This window comes from Anser cygnoides, chromosome 5 (genome assembly GCF_040182565.1).
Source record: "Anser cygnoides isolate HZ-2024a breed goose chromosome 5, Taihu_goose_T2T_genome, whole genome shotgun sequence".
In the NCBI taxonomy this organism is placed as follows: Eukaryota; Metazoa; Chordata; class Aves; order Anseriformes; family Anatidae; genus Anser; species Anser cygnoides.
In genome coordinates, this window is record NC_089877.1 from 19969421 (window position 1) to 19988965 (window position 19545).

Genomic DNA, 19545 nt, shown 5'->3' on the forward strand with positions numbered 1-19545 from the left:
TATTGAGGTTACATTTCTGGTGGCTTAATTTGAAATTCTTTTACGCTCCAGCATTAGGAGCGGGGAGCTGCAACAAGGCACAGCTCCATTCCAGGCCTTTTGTCTTACCCAACTATGGGTGGATTTTTGTGGGCAAGTCATTAGCCTTCAAAAAAACCTGCATTTCACACATCCAGCACAGATGAGAGGGCTCAGCTGCTAAGATCTTCAAAGCCTACAACCACAGAAAGCCCACTCGAATGCTTCCCGCAGCTTGTGTACAACCGCACAACTCCCAAACCACCCCAAGAGAGCTCCTTCCCCCTCTCTTGTGACACCCACACAGAGCCGCCATGCCAGACCCCCTCACACAAACCCGGGTTAGGATGGGTTTAGGACACAAACTGGCTACCAGTTTTAGAGAAACTGGACCTGGAAGAGGAGGGGGACTGGGGAGGGAAGAGATTAGGAGGATTGATTCCCTCACCTGAGGGAAGACACAGGGCTGGTGAGCAGGGAGCGCCTGAGGGGACAGAGGCACCGAAGCCGGGAGGAGCAACGCAAGAAGACCAAGAAGAGCGACGCAACCAGGCGACATGGCCACAGGGGAAAGGCACGACAGAAAGACGAGTCACTGCTGCCCTCCTGCGCCCCTAAACATGGGGGTGTGAAGCACACTTGGAGGTGTTTGGGGTGCAACAGGCAGGGCTTTGGCAGCAGGGGGCCTGCAGGGTGCCCCATGTCTGTGGATGAGGGGGCAGCCGGTTCCGGCCGGCTCCACAAAATGGAGTCTGCCACAAGCGGCCCAGGGCAGCTGTGTTTAACCGTTTGCCATCTTCACTTCTCAATACCAGAATCAGGAATTAGAAGTTTACCTTAAATGGCAATAAATTAAGTGAAATTCCCCAACTTGAGAGCGTTTTCCCTGCAGCACCCAGTCACACAGCTCTGCTAAAGCCCCTACCTCAGGACCAGCACAGCTGAGCCGCTGCAGCCAGCAGCAGCCACCTGGGGCCTGGATCTCCTGGCGGACCACAACGGCACTCCTGAGTCCTTCACTTCATGCTAGAGAAAAAGGATTGACACCGCAATTGTAGAAGATGCTAAAATTGTAAAGTCAGGAACTCAAAATTTAGGAACTCTCAGAACAAAATCTCTGCTACTGATGGTTAGGTACCATGGCTAAGCCCTTCTCTCTGCAGGCTCAGAGGTTTCTCCAGAGCTTTCCTTTCCTATTCACCACTTGGACCAGCTTTTCTCTGGAAAGCTGTGTGCAAAAGCCACTGTTGGCAGGATTTCGGTTTCATGCACTGCAGATTTTGGAAGTCATACAATGAACTAAAATTAACATTGTTCAGAAAGTCAAAACGTAGATAAGTAGGATTATGTTTTTCCTCCACTGAAAAATATTTCTGCTTTTAAATAAAACCTCTGGTTTTATCTATCTCATTATATGCATTCATTGACAAAAAGTATGCTGTTATATAACAGATACCATGCATTAGTAATCCCACCGTGCACAGACAGTAGCGATATTCACTATGTCTTTTATTGCAAAGGTAAATTAGGTGAGGTCAGCCTCAAGGCAGAGGCTTAAAATTCATCATCTGTTGAAAGCTACAGCACTTACATGTCAGCACATTTATCATCTCCCTCTGAAGAAGAACCCGGCCTGAACCCAAACCCATACATCAGAAAGTAAAAAATCTAGGCTTTTTGACCTGGCTGCAAAGAATAGCCTGCATGCTTCATCCTATCTTCTGACCTGATGGACCCGAGTGTGTGCATGGCCACATGCAGAACCTGTCCCTCTGTTTCCCCAGCACATTCCCTCAAAAGTTCACGTTCAGTTCCACCCTTGGTATCATCCCAAAGGGAATGAGTCCAAGCCGGGGCCAGAGGTAGCTTGGCACATCCCATCCAAATTTAAAAGGGGAAAACATAAAATCACTGAAGGCTCACAGCACCCAAAACCCCACCACGCCTACTGGAAACTCTCACAGTTCCTTTTCAAATGAGTTCTCTCACTGTGGTGATAAATACAGAGAACAATAAAAACAAATTTTGCTGTGGTTCGCTGGGGCTGCAGGCTGCTGATACAAAGATTTATGCATGGAGAAACAACAATCCCAAAGCAAAGTATTCATGTAAAACTCCACAAAAAGGATTAATCTGACCTTGTACAGAGATGCTTTACCACCCTATTTGTCAAATGGTGGGATGCAGCCTAGCACAGGCACACTGGAGAGGTACCTACTGTACAACTATTCATAAATTACAGCTGAAACAGCTCCAGAGGAGTTTTGATAAGAAGGGAGGTAAGGTGATGCCTTTCTGTCCAGCTACCACTGCTAATTTTCAACCCCACAGAAAACTACGGGTAGTTTCGCAGCACTGACCTTTATAATCTACAAAGCCCATGACCTTCTTACAGGCTCCCATTAAAGGAGTAGAAAATGCAATTGCTGTGGTGCTTTCTGCAAAGCTGATCATTGCCCTCCTGATATCATAGAGAGAAAAGTGTAGTAAAGGAGATCCTGCTTTGTAACTCAATCCCCAGCAGAGCTGTACTAGACAGTTGACCCACTAGTTCCTATTCCCCTCATCCAGCACCAAACAAAGCCTCTCAACATCAGGGAATAGTTCTTGACTCTCTTGTGTACATTGTACATCGTTTAAATCATGTCTCCACTGCAGTTCACAAAGGAATAGGGAACTATTAACTGTATTTTCTTCCCAGCAAACGAGATGCTCTAGTTTCCCAGGTGTTATGGACACTTGCCTCTCTGTATGATGACCAAGTATCACACACTAATGCATAGGATTGGGTCTTTTGTTTCCCCACTGCCTCTCCTTCCCAAATCTTAATAGCTCTATCACGTTGCTCTGATTGCCCATCTCTCCATGTTAGAGGTAGCTGATCTTCTCATGCCCTCACCCCCCCAAAAAAGTGACCAAGTACAAAGAAAACCAACCTGCCATTACCTTGTTAGTCTCCGAACATTTTGCTATGAGATAAAACCATCATAACTGATGGTGAAACTGAGAATGCTGTGTTTAGCCCAATACCTAAAGCAATGCTCTTAGTGTGATGGGAATCTGTTACACAAGGAGACAATAAGAGCTCAGAGTGCCAGACCCTCTTCCCACTTAGCTAGTGTCAAGAGACTGAAGTTCTGCAAAGTACTAATCGGATCCTCTTTGACAAACAGCAAGAAAGGAGTAGGGAAACCCAAAAGCCAGCAGTCTCTCTGGAATAGTGACATGTTCCAAAACAGTTTTAAGATTCATGGCTTAGCAAATAATTTGCTGAGATCAAACAGCCTACACGTTAGCACAGCCTAGCTAAGAAACTTGACAAATACTTAAGCAGTCAGCTTGTGCCGTGTCCCCTTATGCACTGCCCACGCTGTTAATCTCCAGCAAGCTACGTGGTGATGGCCTGCAGCAGTTCCCAGATAAAGAGTAAAAAACATATGTATATATTTATAGGCAATCTTTCCTCTGTTACTTCAACTGCAAGTTCAATACAATCAAGTATTTTGCTTTTTAATTAGGCTCAATTACCAAGTCCTCAATGATCAACTTGAATTTCAGTATTACATTTAACTTCCTAATTAAAAGCACCTCAGGTAGAAGAAAGCAGATTGCATTCATATCAGACTCAAATTGTTGGGTCTTCCAAGAGAACTCCACCTTCATAGCCTGGGAGAGCTTTTGTCTGCCCGGTCCTAACACGCACGGGTCTAAGTTTGCTCTGTAAGACGAGCCCAGCTCTGGCAGCTAAAAGACAGAGTCTCTGGCATCACAAAGGTTGGCGATGACCTTCAAACAGCCCACAGCTGCCCAACTGTTATATTTATCTTTTTATCTGCACTTAAAACAAAGGCAGATATTAAAGCACAGGCGCTCTGCCCATTTGAAAGATCTCTGCTGTTCTGATCAAAAGGAGAGGGCCCTCGATTTTTGAGGTAGAAGTAAGATTATCAGATTGTATTACTGTGCTTTGGGCCGATGTAATCTGTCAAAACTAAAGTTGTTGGATTTCCTTAATTGGTTTTTAGATTTTATTTTGATACAAACAGAAACACTACCAAAAATTACATTGCATTCTGCAGGTAACCTTCTCTGCAGGGACAGCATCCTATCGTTAATATTGAAGCTGTAAACAGGATCTCTGTTTTTGACTAAATAAACAAAGTCAAACCTTTATCTACGAACTCACAGAGCTCCATTAAAGCCAAAAGAACTTCATGGATTTTACAGCAGCCACACTTTACCAAGCTGCTTGAAAATGAAGAACTTGCCTTGAATTTAATATGCTTTGTAAAATTTCTGTTCTCTTATCATAGATTACACTCTCTAGATTGAAAAAACATCTACTAGACCAAGGGAACCTGCTGCATTATTACAGATGGCATTGCCAAAACCTCCTGTCTTCCCTGCAGAAGTGTAGCATCCAATCGCCTAACCAAATTAAATACACACAAATTTAGCTGCATTAAGTTGAGAACCAAAAGGTATAACAGTCAGGGGCCCTGAATGCTAAAAATTACTGCCAAATTTACTGGAAGTTGTACATAGTCCACAATTTGGAAAAAAACAAGCCACCTAGAGGAAGTTAGTGGGAATACTTGCACTGGATTTTCAAATTATTAAAGCAGGGCTCTCCTGAAGAACGCTAATCCCTGTACAGGTCCTGTACCAGCCTGTAGGTACCAAAGCTTGACAATGTTGGCTTTCTTAGCACAGCAATAAAAAAATCATCCCTAAACATTTTTAAAAGTTTTCTAGAATAGCTTTTTTATTACGTGATGGTACATGACTTCGACAGCACAAAACTGATGCGGTACAGTTTTTATCAGCACTCAAAAAAGAAAAGAATGAGATTTTTCCACTTTTGAAAGCACAGGTATTTGATATATCACTAGTGCTCACAAGAAGTTTGATTTAACATTATTACCAAAGGGCATCTTGATCTGATATGTTAACAAATGTCTCACTTAGATTTTTTTTTATCTTTGATTCTTTTTTTCCCCAAGAAACTGAGAAAGGAGTGGAGAACAGAGGAAAAAGCGTGAATTGCATTGGCATCTTAGAGATGACTTCTCCTGTGGCTTGGAAGACTTGTTCAAAAAAAGTCAGGGCAAGGAATGAGAAATGACAGGACAGTGACAAGACTGTAACAGCAACTGGGATTACAGTCAACAAAATCCCACCGTATTGATCTGCTATATGAACTTCACAACAGAAGAGAAAGGGCAACTTACTTCCATCAATTTCCACCACAGTAGATTCTACATCTCAGCACCAAAGGTTTTGCCAATGCTCAGTCTGAATTCTTCTTTTGTTAGTTCTATACCATGGCTCCTACTTACCACCTCTTGTAGTGCCCTGAGTACTTCCTTTCTGCCCACAGTATAAAAAATCCTTGAACATTTATGGATGTCCCGAGCCTCATCTCAGCCATGCTGTGCATATTTAGCTTTTAATACCTCCTTGGAAGTAAAACTCTTTAGCCCCATGATCATTTTTTTGCAGCATAAAAAATGCTAAATTTGCTCATAAACCGTAAAAAGGCAGTAATGTGTAACAGCAAACTTATGAACAGAAACTCCATTATGAAAATGACATGTAACTAAATTTGGCTCATCAGCTATTATACTCTAAAAGCCTTAACAGTTAATCCATTGTGATTGTGACAAAGTTTTGCATGCCTTATGCCTGCTGAATATATTGTATAGCTCTGTTTATGTTTGGACCATATTCTTTATGAATGTGCAGATATTTCTAGTGACCATTAAGGCTCAAAAGGAAGCTGGAGTAATTATTTCTGGGACGATATACAACATATGCTGTTTTAATGCAGACTAACAGCATTTCATTTTAGTCTCATTACTGCTTTCAGTTGGAATCATCCAGTCTTACTGCCTTTGTGAGAGACGAGAGGCTGCCCATTCCCAAGCCATGTACCACTGGACTGTAACTGGCATTTGGTGGAATTTCTAGGCATTTTCCATTTTTTCCAAAAAAAGATTCAAAAATCAACCACCATCAAGTATTAGCCAGGTTTCACGGTCACATCACGAGAGCAGGTGGGTAGAAGCCCACCTAACAGGACCACAGATTACTCCAAATGGAAATGGCAAATACAAATAATGGAAAGGTTCTTCCTCCCCAAATCTACCATCCCCAGGACACATCTCACCATCCGGAGTTCCAGCACGAACAGCGTTTGGGCAGCTCAGTGCCCTGAGAAGAATTGGGGAGCAGCACTGCCTGGTCCCGCACACTCTGCTTGGTGAGTGAGCAAGTCAGCAGGGCTGGCTTCGCAGCCCTGATCACGCTGAACATCTGGCTGACCCCAACTGCTGGGCACACCAACAGAGGTTCCCCTGATACGAGCAGGGCAAGTGACCTGAGCATGCTGCTCAGCTGACTTATGATGACCTAAAGGGGAAACAACGACTGAAATTCTGCAGTTGCATTTGCAAACCTTGAACTAACCTTGCAAGGGGACCTCGGGACCTCTCCTGCTAATTATAAGAATAGATTTCTCTTATTTCTAGCGGTCTCAACAGCACTGCACGTGCAAGTGAAGGAAATGGTGAGAAGCAGATGGCCAAGGAGACGAAAAAGGACAAGTCAGAGTAATTTATTTGTATTTAAATTATACCGTTGGTTTTCTGCCCAGCTTACTGTTCCCAAACGTACTACACAGACACATCCTACATGTGCTACGCTGTTGCATCAGATCTGTATGGGTCAGTCTTGCAGCAGCTTAATAAAAAAACAACAGCAAATCAGGTTGTTTTTACCTGATTCTACCTTTTAGCTCATTATGTGCTCCTCCTGGGGCACCAACATGTCTATAGCATCAAAGAAGCTCTTCCTACACCTTGTGCAGGCATCACTGACTTGCACAAACTAGCCTCCATTTCTTCACCTCTAGAGCTAGATTGGTCTGAAGTTCAGGCAATTCAAATCTTTAAAGAGAAATGCCAGCACTGCTCTCTAATTTACGAAGCAGTGTTAAGGTAGCTAAAACAGCAAATGATTGGAAGAGTAAGCCCACCTGCTGCTTTGTTAAACCTATGGCTTTCTATCTGAGGAGATGATTGTATTATTAGGAAAAGAAAAAAAAAAGAAAAAAATCAAATGTCATGCTCAAAATTGCCACAAATGTCTGAGCTGGCGAGGAACATGCAGGTTACCTGCCCTTTGATGCTGAAATGGGAGTGTTCTCTTGCCTACCAGCTCTTGCAGGTGACCATAGGTCTGAGCAAAATCCCATAAACATCAGAAGTCAATTAGCACATGGTTTTGCCTGTACAGAGAATGCAAGCTTTGGCAGAAAACACATTTCCTTGAAAGTAATTTCCAGGGAGCTGACTATGACATGGTCTCATGCTCTGCTCTCTGCGAGGTCCATTGGGTTGCATAACTGTCCTGGCAATCTGGTGTGTAGCAAGGTAGCTGTCAGGTGCCTCAAATCCTTAAGACAGCAGCAGGGCAAGATGAGGCCTGGTTTGTGGGTCCTGCTCTGAAACAGCTCTGATCCAGGATTCTTTTCAATAAACATCAGAGTTGGTTCAATGCCAGGACGAGAGACAGGGTGAGGGGAGCTTCCTAAGCAATAGGAGATCCCGAGCATGCGGAGACTGTTAGAGAAGTTGACATTGTTCATACACAGCTGAAAACTACTCTAACAGGTTAATCAGCCAGGAGTTAGGAACTCCAACACTGAGAGTTATTCACCCAAACAGATCAAGCCTTCACCTGATGTAAACTAGTCTAGCTCCACTGACTCCTGCACAGGGCTCTGTGACACTCTTCGTCTGCCATGAAGCAGCATCTTGGCAACACGAAAGATAAATAGGGATATTTGAAACTTAGCGGGCACGAGTTGCATCAGCCTCTGTTAGACAAGTACAACCTTATGAGGTAAGCCTAGGCTGAAGTCTAAAAACAGAAGGAAAGGAAACCAGCTTTATCCTTTCCTTCTTCTCCTCTGTTCCCAGGTTTCTGATTAGCTACGACCAGAACCAAAGGAAGAGAGGAGGACTGCCTGCTCTCATCCACTCCCCAGTTTCAGTATCAGCAAAGCAAAAGTGATTAAAAACTTAATAATAAAGAAAAAGCAACCAAACGAAGGAGGCTTGGTCCTCAGTACTTACAGAGGCAGCAAGTTAGCACTGTCACATGCAACACAGCACTACTAAACACGATGTATGAGTCTCTCAGGCTGGTTGTGTGCTCACAGACCTGTGTGTCCTTGTATTTTCCCCATTTTTGTGACACTTGCTGCTGTGGCTGTAGCCACAGTTTCCCTGATTTTGCTACTCAGATCCCTAAACTAACACAAGCTGATGCGCTGAGCTGGAGTGAGAAGCTACTGTTTGGCCTATAGCATAAAATTACTGAGATGAAGTAATTCACGGGCTATTTCTTTCCCATTTAGTTGCTTTGAAATAAATTCCCTGTCACCACTAGAGTTTCAGCTGTCAGCTCTCTGATTAGATCCAGTGACACCATTGAAAACAGTAGGGTTTTTATTCTCCTTTTCTTCCCACTCATTAACTTTTTCCTCATTTTCTTTATTGCTATTTCACTTACAGATGAGCTGGCTGAAGTTCAGAAAACTCCCAGCAGCACAGCAGAAAACATCACGGGCACTCATTTTCCCCTTGGACTATTCCATAAATAAAAGCCTTTTGATGTCTGGATATTCATTCAGATACACGCTATCAGCTTATTCCACAGCCAGTCCCCACCTAATACCAAGGTTTAATTCTGATCTTATTCACACCAGCAACTGCGATGAACTCCTCACTTATTAACATGAGGTTCTCGTTTCAGTGAAGCTCAGCACGTAGATCTGTCTGTTAATGATCAGTGAGAAAGGGAAATAATCATTCCTTCAGTTTTTCTGGGGCAGGGGGCCTCAAGCTTATTCACAAATGAGGGGGAACAAGGCATATCTAAGCCATCTTCTTGCTTATCTAAGCCGGGATTTGATGGGATGTGCCCAGCCTTGGTGCTTCACAAGAAGGCAGAGAGAGAGGAGTCCGCATTTTGTCTGCCTCAAACCCATTTCCCTTTCTAACACACTCCAGACAATGCGTGGTGAAGAATCACCTACATCAGCTCAAGGCCTTTTGGGGCAGACTCATCCTCTACCTCTTTTGACAGACTTATTGGCCACTTTGCACGTACCAACCAGGAACAAAAGAACACATGCTCTGTGCCAAATCCTGGGGGAAAAACAACATGGCACAAAATGAGAGGACAAAATAAAGAACTGCCTACAAATCATGCCTCCTTCCAGAACAAGGATATCGTTTAAGACTCAAGTGTCTTCAAATGTGGTATTCATACGTGTGTGCTCTCACAACCAAACAGACATGATTTCCTGGGCTTTGGACAATCTGGGTTTGCTTCATGGCTCTCCCACGATCTCCCAGTGCAACCTATGCAAGACACTTAGTTTCACTATGCTGCAGCTCCCCATCTGTCTAATGAGGGTAATAATACTTTTCATTTGTCTTATCTATTTAGCTGGTAAGGTCTACTGGGCAGGGACCACTTCTGTACAGGAGTTTATACAGCATGCATGCACAAGTGTCCTGATCTCATGGGCTGCCTGCAGGGGATACTGTAAAGCAGGTAATAAATAATGTAATCTATCGTGATTTAACAGTGAGAGTTAGGATTTTTTAACCTGGGCTATCCATGGAATAATGACTTTCACAGTGCATGCATACCAATACAGATCACGTAGGAAAGACAGAACTAAACATATACAAAAGAGAGAACTCAGGCAATTTAGGTCCTTAAATACAGATCTTAAGCAATTAACCTAATGGACAATCTTAACACAGACACTTAAGGAGCACGAAAGAGAAGAAAGGGCTTAACGAGGCATGAGTTTGTCTATCACAGAGCAATGGCATGGGCACATGTACATACAGGGGATGCCTAAAGGGGATGTCAGTACTATGATCGAGTCATCATAACCGAGCACCCACGAGTAGCACAGCAAGCTGGTGCTGTCTCCCTCTGCAAGCATCTGCGCCCAGCTGAGAAGCATGAGCATTGCAATGGGGTTCCAAGCACACAGGCTGCAAGTCCTTGCCAAAATTCCCAAAGATAAGGGTAAAGGCTGAGGGCTCTGCTGGATATTGGAACTACAAGACATTTGCAAAAGGGAAGGAAATAAAAACAGATTCCTGATTTTGTTTCAAGGTAACATCTAGAGATTTGCAGTACAGCTAGATGACCCTGTAGGGTATGTTCATTTCTTATGAAAAAGATCAGTGAAGTCAATAACCTAACTTTCCCAAGTCAGACTCTTAGGTTATTACCTGCCATCTGTTCAGGACAGTGACCCAACCCATCAGAACAAAGCTGCCATTTTCTAATTACAGCAGAATCTGAAGCACAGACACTTCTATTGTATGATCTTGAGCAACCAGAATAGCAGAAATGTCAAAGGAATCTTACTGAAGCAAGAAAGCATTGTTCGCCTGCTTCCCTCATCAACTTGCATCTGCATTCAGATGCAAGATTATACACACCAGGTTGTATACTTACTTCAAGAAATGCTAGTTGCTCTGATTTCCCTAGGGAAATTCAATGATGGAAAAGTTTATCTTCCTTCATGCTGGATCTGGAGCAAATAAGAATCATTGTAAATACCTATTCTTTGTTCAGTGAGATCTTAGAAGGACAGCTGCGCAATTCGCCTCATCTGTGTATTTCTGCAGAACGCATAGGATGGTTGAGGTTTCCTTTTCATTCTTCCTTCATGCTCCATTTTAGATTTTCATATTATTTGATTCCTCTGAATGCAGAGAGATAGGAACGGGCCTGTTGCTTGAAAGATTAATGAGGCATTGTCCTGGCTATACAATATCACTGAACAAAGAATATCTGCCAGCTTCCTACTTGGTGGACACCAGATAAGTCCTTTCAAGCCAGCCTAAAGCTTCACAGCTTTACTATCTAAACACTTAATTCACAGGGTTAATGTGGTTCATTCCTTGCTATTACACCCAGCTCTTCAAAAATCTCATTTACATATTAAACTTTATTTGTTTTTGACCTCCTTTCTCCATCTGTCCCCTACTACTCAGAACACTTCATTTGTCCTCCTTCCTTTCAAAACTGTTGGCACATTTGGGAGGTAAGCAATTATCATCATTTATACCTAACATCACAGCAGCCCAATACCAAAGAGTTTACAGGTTTGCAGTGACAACCTAATGGGAATGCCAGAGAACACAAAGGTAGAGGATTAGAGTCTCATCTGCTCTGCAAACTAGCGTATGAAATATAGATAGATTGAAATGTCTCCTTGATACTGCTCATTTCCTGTTCACTCAAGCAGACTCCTTAAGGAAACCTGATCCCTTAACACATCATCAAACCGGAGCACTATTCATAAGGTAACACCAAACACACACCGATCCTGCTATGTCCAATCTTCTGCTCCTCCAATGCAGGTGGGTTGTGTTTGCAGTTCTTCTCTTGCTTCACCCCAGTCCATTTTCAGAGCCCCACACTGCTCCGTGCCTCTTGCAAAACCTCCAACTTCCAAACCACCTATCCCAACATCAGCAGCATCCAAACATCTTCCCAACTACATCCTTCTCCCAACCTGTAACCACATCTTTCTCCTCTTTACTCTGCTTTTAGGAAGCTGAACAAGAGATGCTCCTGTTGCACAGGAAAATTGCCTTCCCAGTCCTTGCAGGTCTATGACTACTGCCATTCTATCATTTGCACAGGGTGCGCTACAGGAGGTAACGGCACGTGGAGGCCCAAATTGGTTAAACCAGGTGGGTCCACATAGCCCATAAGCTTATAAAGTCGTAACTGTCTTTAAGGAGATTCAGAGGGTAGGATTTCAGAGCAGGAGGTGACAGGAACACAGTATGTACAGGGCATCTGAAGGATCAGATGACATTCAAATAATCTTTATTGATGTCTGTAGTCATATTGAACACCCCTGACTTTCTCTCACACTATTGAGCAGAGGACAGAGGGAGGGCAATGAAACCTACTGCTCACTCAGAGATACACAGAGATGTTCTGCGCACTGCAGCAATGTTTGATCTTGTGTATGTAGGTGATAACTTGAATATTTGCCGCCACAGAACGAGAGCATCCTGGTGAACTCCTCCAGCTTGTTTTATTCCATCTCATTTTGGTTTTGTCCATTCGAAACCTCACTTCATCAGACTATTGCATAAAGACTAGTAAAACATGCAAGGGACGCAACTTCCTATCTATTACTTCTTGCTTTTATTTTGGCACTTAGTTAATAGCTTCTCACTGGTTTTAAGCCCATCACAAATTTGTTTCAACTGCCTGCAGACTTTGTATCACTGCTGTCCAACCCAGTTCCACAAGTTTAGCACTTGCTCTATTCCTGGGGCTAGCCAAATACTAAGGGGTGAGGGCAAATTGAGAGAATCAAATACATTATCTAGTGCAACAGAATATACTACCCATACCATCAAGTAGCCTCCATCAGCCCATCTTAAGCTTATGTATGTGGCCAGACTTCAGTTTATCTGTCCAGATACTATCAAAGCTCCTGTTTACATATTGAAGAAAAATTTAGGAAGAATAGTTTTTAAGTTAAGAAAAGTTAGCTAAACCAAACACTGCGTAAGAAGACTTGGCATTGACATCACACATGGGCAAGACAATTTACTGATGAGCTGCTTCACACTTGTAGTAATATCTTCTGGAGACAGAAATAGGAATTCAGTTCAAAAACCAAACTTCGGTACTACCAGGAATAAAACTAGATGTTAAGCAGTGGCCTGGGACATATACAAAGGAGTGTAAGGACTTGATCCCACAGTGGCTGATAAAACACAACCTAAGTCAACTACACACAGGGTTGCCAAAGCCTGACTTTCCCTTTGTAACTTAGACAGTAAATCTTATCATATCCCAGCTACAATGAAACAGTCCCTTGAAAAAGCTGTAGAGAGGGCATTCTCAAAGATTTGAACAAAAAACAAGCACAGATATTTTTAGGAAGAGATTCATTATTTTGGGGGGCAGAAAACAGTGTTGGGAATACCCATGAAAAGAGAAAAGAATGAGAGGATGTGGCAACCACACGCAGAACAGCATTCAATTGATGTTCGGCAAGTTCTTTAATTCAAGCATTTATTTTGGTATCTACATTACTTAGAAAAACAAGAGTTGGCCAAAACCAAATGCATCAGCCCTGAACTTATTAGCACTATTTCAAACACAAGTCAAGTAGAACCACCTGTTCAGGAGAAGGACAACGAAGGAAAAACCTATGTAATAAAGCTTTGCTCCCAGGAACAGAAGATCCTACTACCACTATCCATATTCCTTCCAAACAGACTGGAGATAGGAACTCACAAGAACTCAGAAATCTCAGTGGTATTGACTGCATGCCTTGAGTCGTTCTTTAGCTCCCAGGGGAGCAAAATGAATATGTGAAAGAGTGATGAACAGCCTTTTTACAAAGCAGTCACCAGCTCACCAAACTAAACTCCAGCTTCACCTCACTCTGAGATTTCGTGAGCCTCACTGTGAAGTACTGGACTGGAGCAGCAAGGCCACCTCACTCACTTCCCATTCTTTACATGAACACGACCAAAAAATAAACACTAACTCCAAGTACAACAAGCCCTCGCTACTGTGAAGTCAGTCCAGCACTGAGTGGCATCAAACTACATTTTGATCAAATGCACTAGCTATATGGCTCAAGCCTCCGTTAACTTATGGACAGCTGGCACCTTATTAACCTTTGATTTCACAGCAATCTTCTCGTGCTGGCAACTTTGCTTCCCAACATCTCAGTCTTTTGAGAGTTAATGACTGACAAAGCAAACATTGCAAGTTTAAAGGACTTCATTTCCAATTTAAGCCAAAAACAACCTGTCCCTTCACAACGTTTCCTGCTTACATTGAACTTTCTGCCCAGGACTTCACATCATCAGTCTCAGTACAGTAGACGTTAGGAGTAGATAGCTACCAAAGCTAAGTAAGCAACAATTCAAGGGTACACTGCCAAAGATGTCTTCACAAATCTCTCCCTCTTCTCTGAAAAGTTCAAGGAAACCCACAGAACCTCCAGCTCTTCCCTTCTGGCAGGTTTCATGCTCCAAGGACAAGTTAAAAGCATGGTCAGAAATGACCTAGCCACTTCTGAGAGCTACCGAAGGCTGAATCCAACACAATTCACACTTCTTCCATGTCAAGTGGGCAACTTCTGTTGAAATACAGGGCGCTGTAACATGCCTTGGAATAACACTGGGGTCTTAAGACAGCAATCACTGCAAAAGCATAACGGCTTAATACTTACACTCAGCAGGAGGCACTTGTTTTCTTTGATGGCACCTATGCAGCCCACGAAGCCAATGATCATGACAAAAGTCCCTGTGACAATCAGCAGGTTGGCAGCCGACAGGGATGGGAAAGATGAGGAGAGGGTGGCAAAGTTCCCTTGGGTAACAGCCAGCCAGATGCCCACTCCAAGGATTCCACAGCCTCCCAACTGGAAAAATAAAGAGAAACAAAGAAGCTTAGTTATTGTATCAAAGTAACCCCAGATGTTAATCCATATTGATTTGGCAGTGGTATGATGACCGCTTCTTAGCCTTGCCTAAGAAAAAATGGTCATTATCTACAGCACTTTCAGTCTAAGGTACAGAAAGCAGACAAAGGAGAAAGAAAAACATTTTACTGAGGGGAAACTCAGCAGTAAGATAATATACTCAAAAAATGGCTCAGATTTCCTAACTCTAAGCCACAGTTTTAAATATCAGGTCTCTAGTGAAAAAGCAGACACTCACTAAAAGAGAAATTCCCAGCGACCTGAATCTTAAAGGGGCTGAAACAATCCATATCCCAGTTAGGTACCTCAAAGAGCTGCCCAGAATGGCCGAAGCAGTTTGGATCCCCTGCTCTTCCCATCCCAACACAGCGTCTCCTGTCCCTGGCACTTGCTAAAAGTCAATCTTGCTACAGCATCCCCTGGCAGGACACCTTGCACCTCTTCCCAATTCCTCGCCAAGGTCAAGGCTCCTTTGGGCATTCAGAACGTAAAGGAGCCAGAGGAGGAGGAAGAATTCTCCTCTAACATTACAGAAATTAATAGATGCTTAACTGCTAATGTGGCCACTGGTTGGGTAATTCAATCCTCAGAAGAGGACTTTGCTGCTTTAGGAAAGACTTGAAAGGGGAACAATATTAACGTACTGTACTGGCTCCTCAGGCATGTGAGCAAGGAGAAGGGAGCATTAACAGCACAGGCAGAGCCACCATCACAAAAACATAAAATTTAAAATTATTATATACACAAGGAACTTTTAAAAATGCAAACATTTATAAGCCTGCTGCTTATAATTGAGAGAAAGCTTACAGAATTGTAACAATCTGAGTAAAGCTGAGCAATTAAATAGAATTAAACCAAAGGGGATTTTGCATTATTATACAGTCACACAGCAGAGCATCACTTAGGTTTCTTTCTTTCCTTCTCTCCCCTTAAAATAACCATTTTTTATTGAGTTTTATAATTGCACTTTATTATCCAAATCAATTAAAGGCTAGGAAAGAAATTGTGTTCATAGAGTAGTAAGCCAGACATAGGAGCATATCAATTAAATGTCTGCATAAAGTGGATGAACATAAGGCAGATCCCGAATCAGAAGAGGAAAGAGACAGAGCTAATCCTGGGGCAGAGCTAAGCCTCAGAAACGAAACGCAGAAGAGAAGCACAAAAGCCAAAGCAATTTCGTAGTACTAATTGCTAAGGTTGCCTCTGCACGATACTGAATTTCCCCGCCATAAGAGACCAGAAAGGTGGCTGTGTCTCATGGCAGAACTGCTCGTGCCAGTTGTAAACCAGTTTATTTTGTCCAGAACTACAGTGTCAAACTGTACCTCAGCGGCATCATCATGCACGTCTCCACTGGGAGAAGGCAGACTCTAAGACACACGGACTCAAACGATCCCATTAAGAAGCCTTTTCATATACAGGCATCCCGCATCACCATATTCACCCTTTTGCAAAGTGCCCTTCATAAACACCTGGGACAGTCCATGCCATGACCACGTACACTGAAGTACCTTCCCCCTGCACCCACTTACGGACCGTGATCTTTACAATGGTCTAAAATGATTAAAGAATAGCCAGAGGAGAGGACGGGGGAAAATACTTAGAGAAGGTAACCCAACGGAAATTGTTTAGGGTATCCAAGGGGATACTAACAAGGAAAAAGTGGAAGAAATTTGGTATGAATTCCCTAAAAAATGACTAAAACTCTGAAGAATCTAAGAAGAGGTGGCGGATACCCAAGTTAAACCCAAAGACCAAGAGATGGCTCATGTAAAACAGTGCAAGTCTGGTTATACTAGTTCACATCGGGGCTGAACATTTCAAACACCGATTTTCCTTTGGTTAATTCACCAAAACCTGCAAAGTGCAGGGACCCGTTGAGCATTAAACCATCTGGCTCAAACTGGATTTCACAATGGGATTCTTAGGCGATGGCAGCTCTTCAGCCCCGTTCCTTTTCCAGTACTTGAAGGTCCCCTTATATTCCTTGAATAAAGCCATTAAGCTGCCATACAATGTCCTGGGAAACGAAGGCTGCCCTTAATGCTTGTCTACACTGCTTTTTAAAGCCCCTTTTCCACCAAGGACCGAAGCACCCCCGCAAATTTCTGGCCACTGAACATAACAACATTCAAGCACCTGGTTAAGGAATGCTGCAGGGAACCCTAAGACCCACCAAGACATCCATAGGAACCAACAGGAGCAGAGTATTTTCTTGTCCCAAACATCACATCCCCCCGTTACAAACTGAACAGCGACGTAATTCCCAGTTCCAATCCCAGGGATCGCTGGGATCACATTTATTTATTCCAGGTATCTCAAACTCTTGTGGCTGACTCTGTGCTGCCTGCTTTGATTTCCTCGCCTTGATATCTAAGGAGCTGTTAAGTTACGGACAATTTTACTTCTTTACCATGTTCCGTTCCCTTTCCTCTGCTTTTTCTTCCCCTACCCCATCCCCACCCCCTGTTTGTGCCAAGCAGGCAGAAGAAGAGTGATGAGATGATAAGTCCTGACAGCTTTCAGGGTTTGCTGAGATGTGAAATTAAACAAACACAAAACCATTAACAGGGCTACTCTTGGAAACGCAGGGGCTTCTTTGCAAGCAGCCAAGCTGTCACAGTTAGAATAGTCACTAAATATTAACACAAAAAGATTAGCAAGAAGACTACAGCTCTAAGCTGATCTACTGGCAACCAAATACAAGTCTGCATTGACTCCACGTGGCAAGTGCAAGGTTGACTACAAAACAACGACAACAACAAACTCAAAGATGTCAGGCTGTTGAAAACAGCATTTTTTTAATCCCATGTGAAATGTTTAACACGTTATTTGCCTAATTGTTCACGATATTCCACTCCGGTGAGCAAGGCAACTCACAGCAAAATTTAAACCAGAATGCAGATCCCTTTAACATTTTTTTTCCCCAGTAAGTGTTGCATTTTTTTGTAAAATCTTTTGTTATTGTGCCAAAACACTGTGGCACCAGAAGGGACGGTTTCATAGCCCTAAGTCTTAAGAGATTTGAGTGAAATGTCTGTTCCAGGACAGCTCCCGGTGTAAATCTGGGACAGACTGCTTAATGTGTCTGTGCCTCAGTTTCAACACACCGAGTACAAAGACATGACCGGTGGGTTCCTTGCAAGCCCTGGACTTTGCAGTTGGCTGTGGAAGCAGTGGTTTATTCTGCTCAACATAAATTGCTCCCAGGCAGGGTCAAGCAGTAAAGCTGGTGGCTTATTCTAAAAGCACAGATTCAGTTCATCTTTCTCCCCCAGAGACACAGACATGTGCACACTCACTCTCTTGGCAGAAAAGCTGCCTACAGAATTAGATCCTCCAAATTGTTCTAATGGGCTAGAAGATAAATTATTCAGACTTCAGAACATGCACTTAGAATTGATCTTACAATATTGTAAACAAAGTAATCCCAAACAGCCCCAGATATATGCATGTTGTTGGACAAAATAATTCAGAAGCTACAGCTACACGCTTAAAATACTGCAGTAGAAATTGCCTCATTGTTCATGATAATGGTGTTGGTGTCTTTAAGTGTTTTTTTTTATTGGTTTTATTACATAGAAAATGCATCTAATCAAGGCTTCTCATATTGTATGTGATTGGGATCTACCCATCATACTTGCTCTTTTTAATAATTCCTTTTGTATTAAAAAAATCCACTGATAACAGAATCCAAGTGTAAGGTACAACCGGTAGTTTTGTAGTCATAGTAATTAATTCACTTAGAGGTTTCTCTCCCAGCCTCCACAAATTTAAACAAAAAGGGCCTTCTCAATCCCACTTGCTATGCAGTTCCTCTTGGGTGAATGTGCCTCCCCCTCCTTTAACTATGAAATAAGAGTACGCAATGAAAAAATCAACATCAAAGTATTAACAGCAGCGATGGGAACATCATCCAGCAGATGTTCTTGTAATGTAAGGCATACTTAAATTACTGTTCCTTGTAGCTGGATACGTGTCAGGTGGAAATGGAATATGTATATACGTTGACAGGATGCAATGAATCTCACATGCCCCAAGCAGCAGCTCGCATGCTGCTGTGGGCACCGCGGCTTTCTCTACACGCACATGCAAACCACCTCTCCTCGTGGCTGCTGCCCCTCTTGGTTAGGAGGACCAAGAGCTAGGTGGTGGCTGGTGGCCACTTCTGGCCAGCACCTTCAGCCCAGCACTTCGTGGCCTTTAGACTGAAGAATCTCCTAGACATCAGCACATGCTGTGTTCCTCTTGCTAGTCGGAGGTCTGAAACTTAGGAGGCGAGGATATTATAAAAGTTAATCCCTTTGTGCCTCTGATTTTGGAAAGTTAAGTGGAGTAGTGAATGGGGAACTGAAGCATATTTCTGCCCTTAGTATAATTAGGCTCTAGAGCTCTGCAGCACAGAGATGAAGAAAATGTGCAAATATTATCCAAAATGGCCATGATCTGAGCTATCCTTTTAGCAATAATTTGAAAAGAATTAGAAAGAAATTAGTTAGTGGGGATGACATTCCTGGGAGTGAAGAGACTGGAACAGCAGCAGTCCCTAAAATCCAATACGGGATGAGAACAGGGAATAGAGAATGATAATTTATTTTTCCTGAGATTAAAAAAGCTAGCGCTCATTTGGTCTGCAGGTTTAAAACCAATTAAAACAAGTACTTTTTCAGGAAACATTTAATTGTATTTTGGAACTCACTGCCACAGTTTTGTGGATATCAAAATATAAGCAGGCTCAACGAGGGATTACACAAATCAAAGGAGGGCAAAGTGCCCTAGCTTTTATTAAAAACGATAGTTTGGATGCAACCCCTGCAGATGAAGGCCTTAAACTGTAAATTGAAGCAGCTGAGAAAAGCGTCCTTTATTATCTGTCCTTTCTTCTTACATTCTCTTGCAGCATCCCTAAACAACCATGACCCTAAGCAAGCTACTTGGCTAGATGCAGC

The 19545-nt window shown here is 42.9% G+C and overlaps 1 protein-coding gene across 11 annotated transcripts in view; it reads right to left on the reverse strand.

Moving 5' to 3' along the window:
- The window catches only part of TSPAN4 (tetraspanin 4), a 412293-nt gene that overhangs the window by 55082 nt on the left and 337666 nt on the right, over positions 1 to 19545 (reverse strand). For all 11 annotated transcript variants that reach the window (XM_066997986.1, XM_013174382.3, XM_048058647.2 and 8 more), the window contains one exon: positions 14342 to 14533. In XM_066997986.1, coding sequence (XP_066854087.1) covers positions 14342 to 14533 — 192 coding nt within the window. The remainder of the gene's footprint in view (positions 1 to 14341; positions 14534 to 19545) is intronic.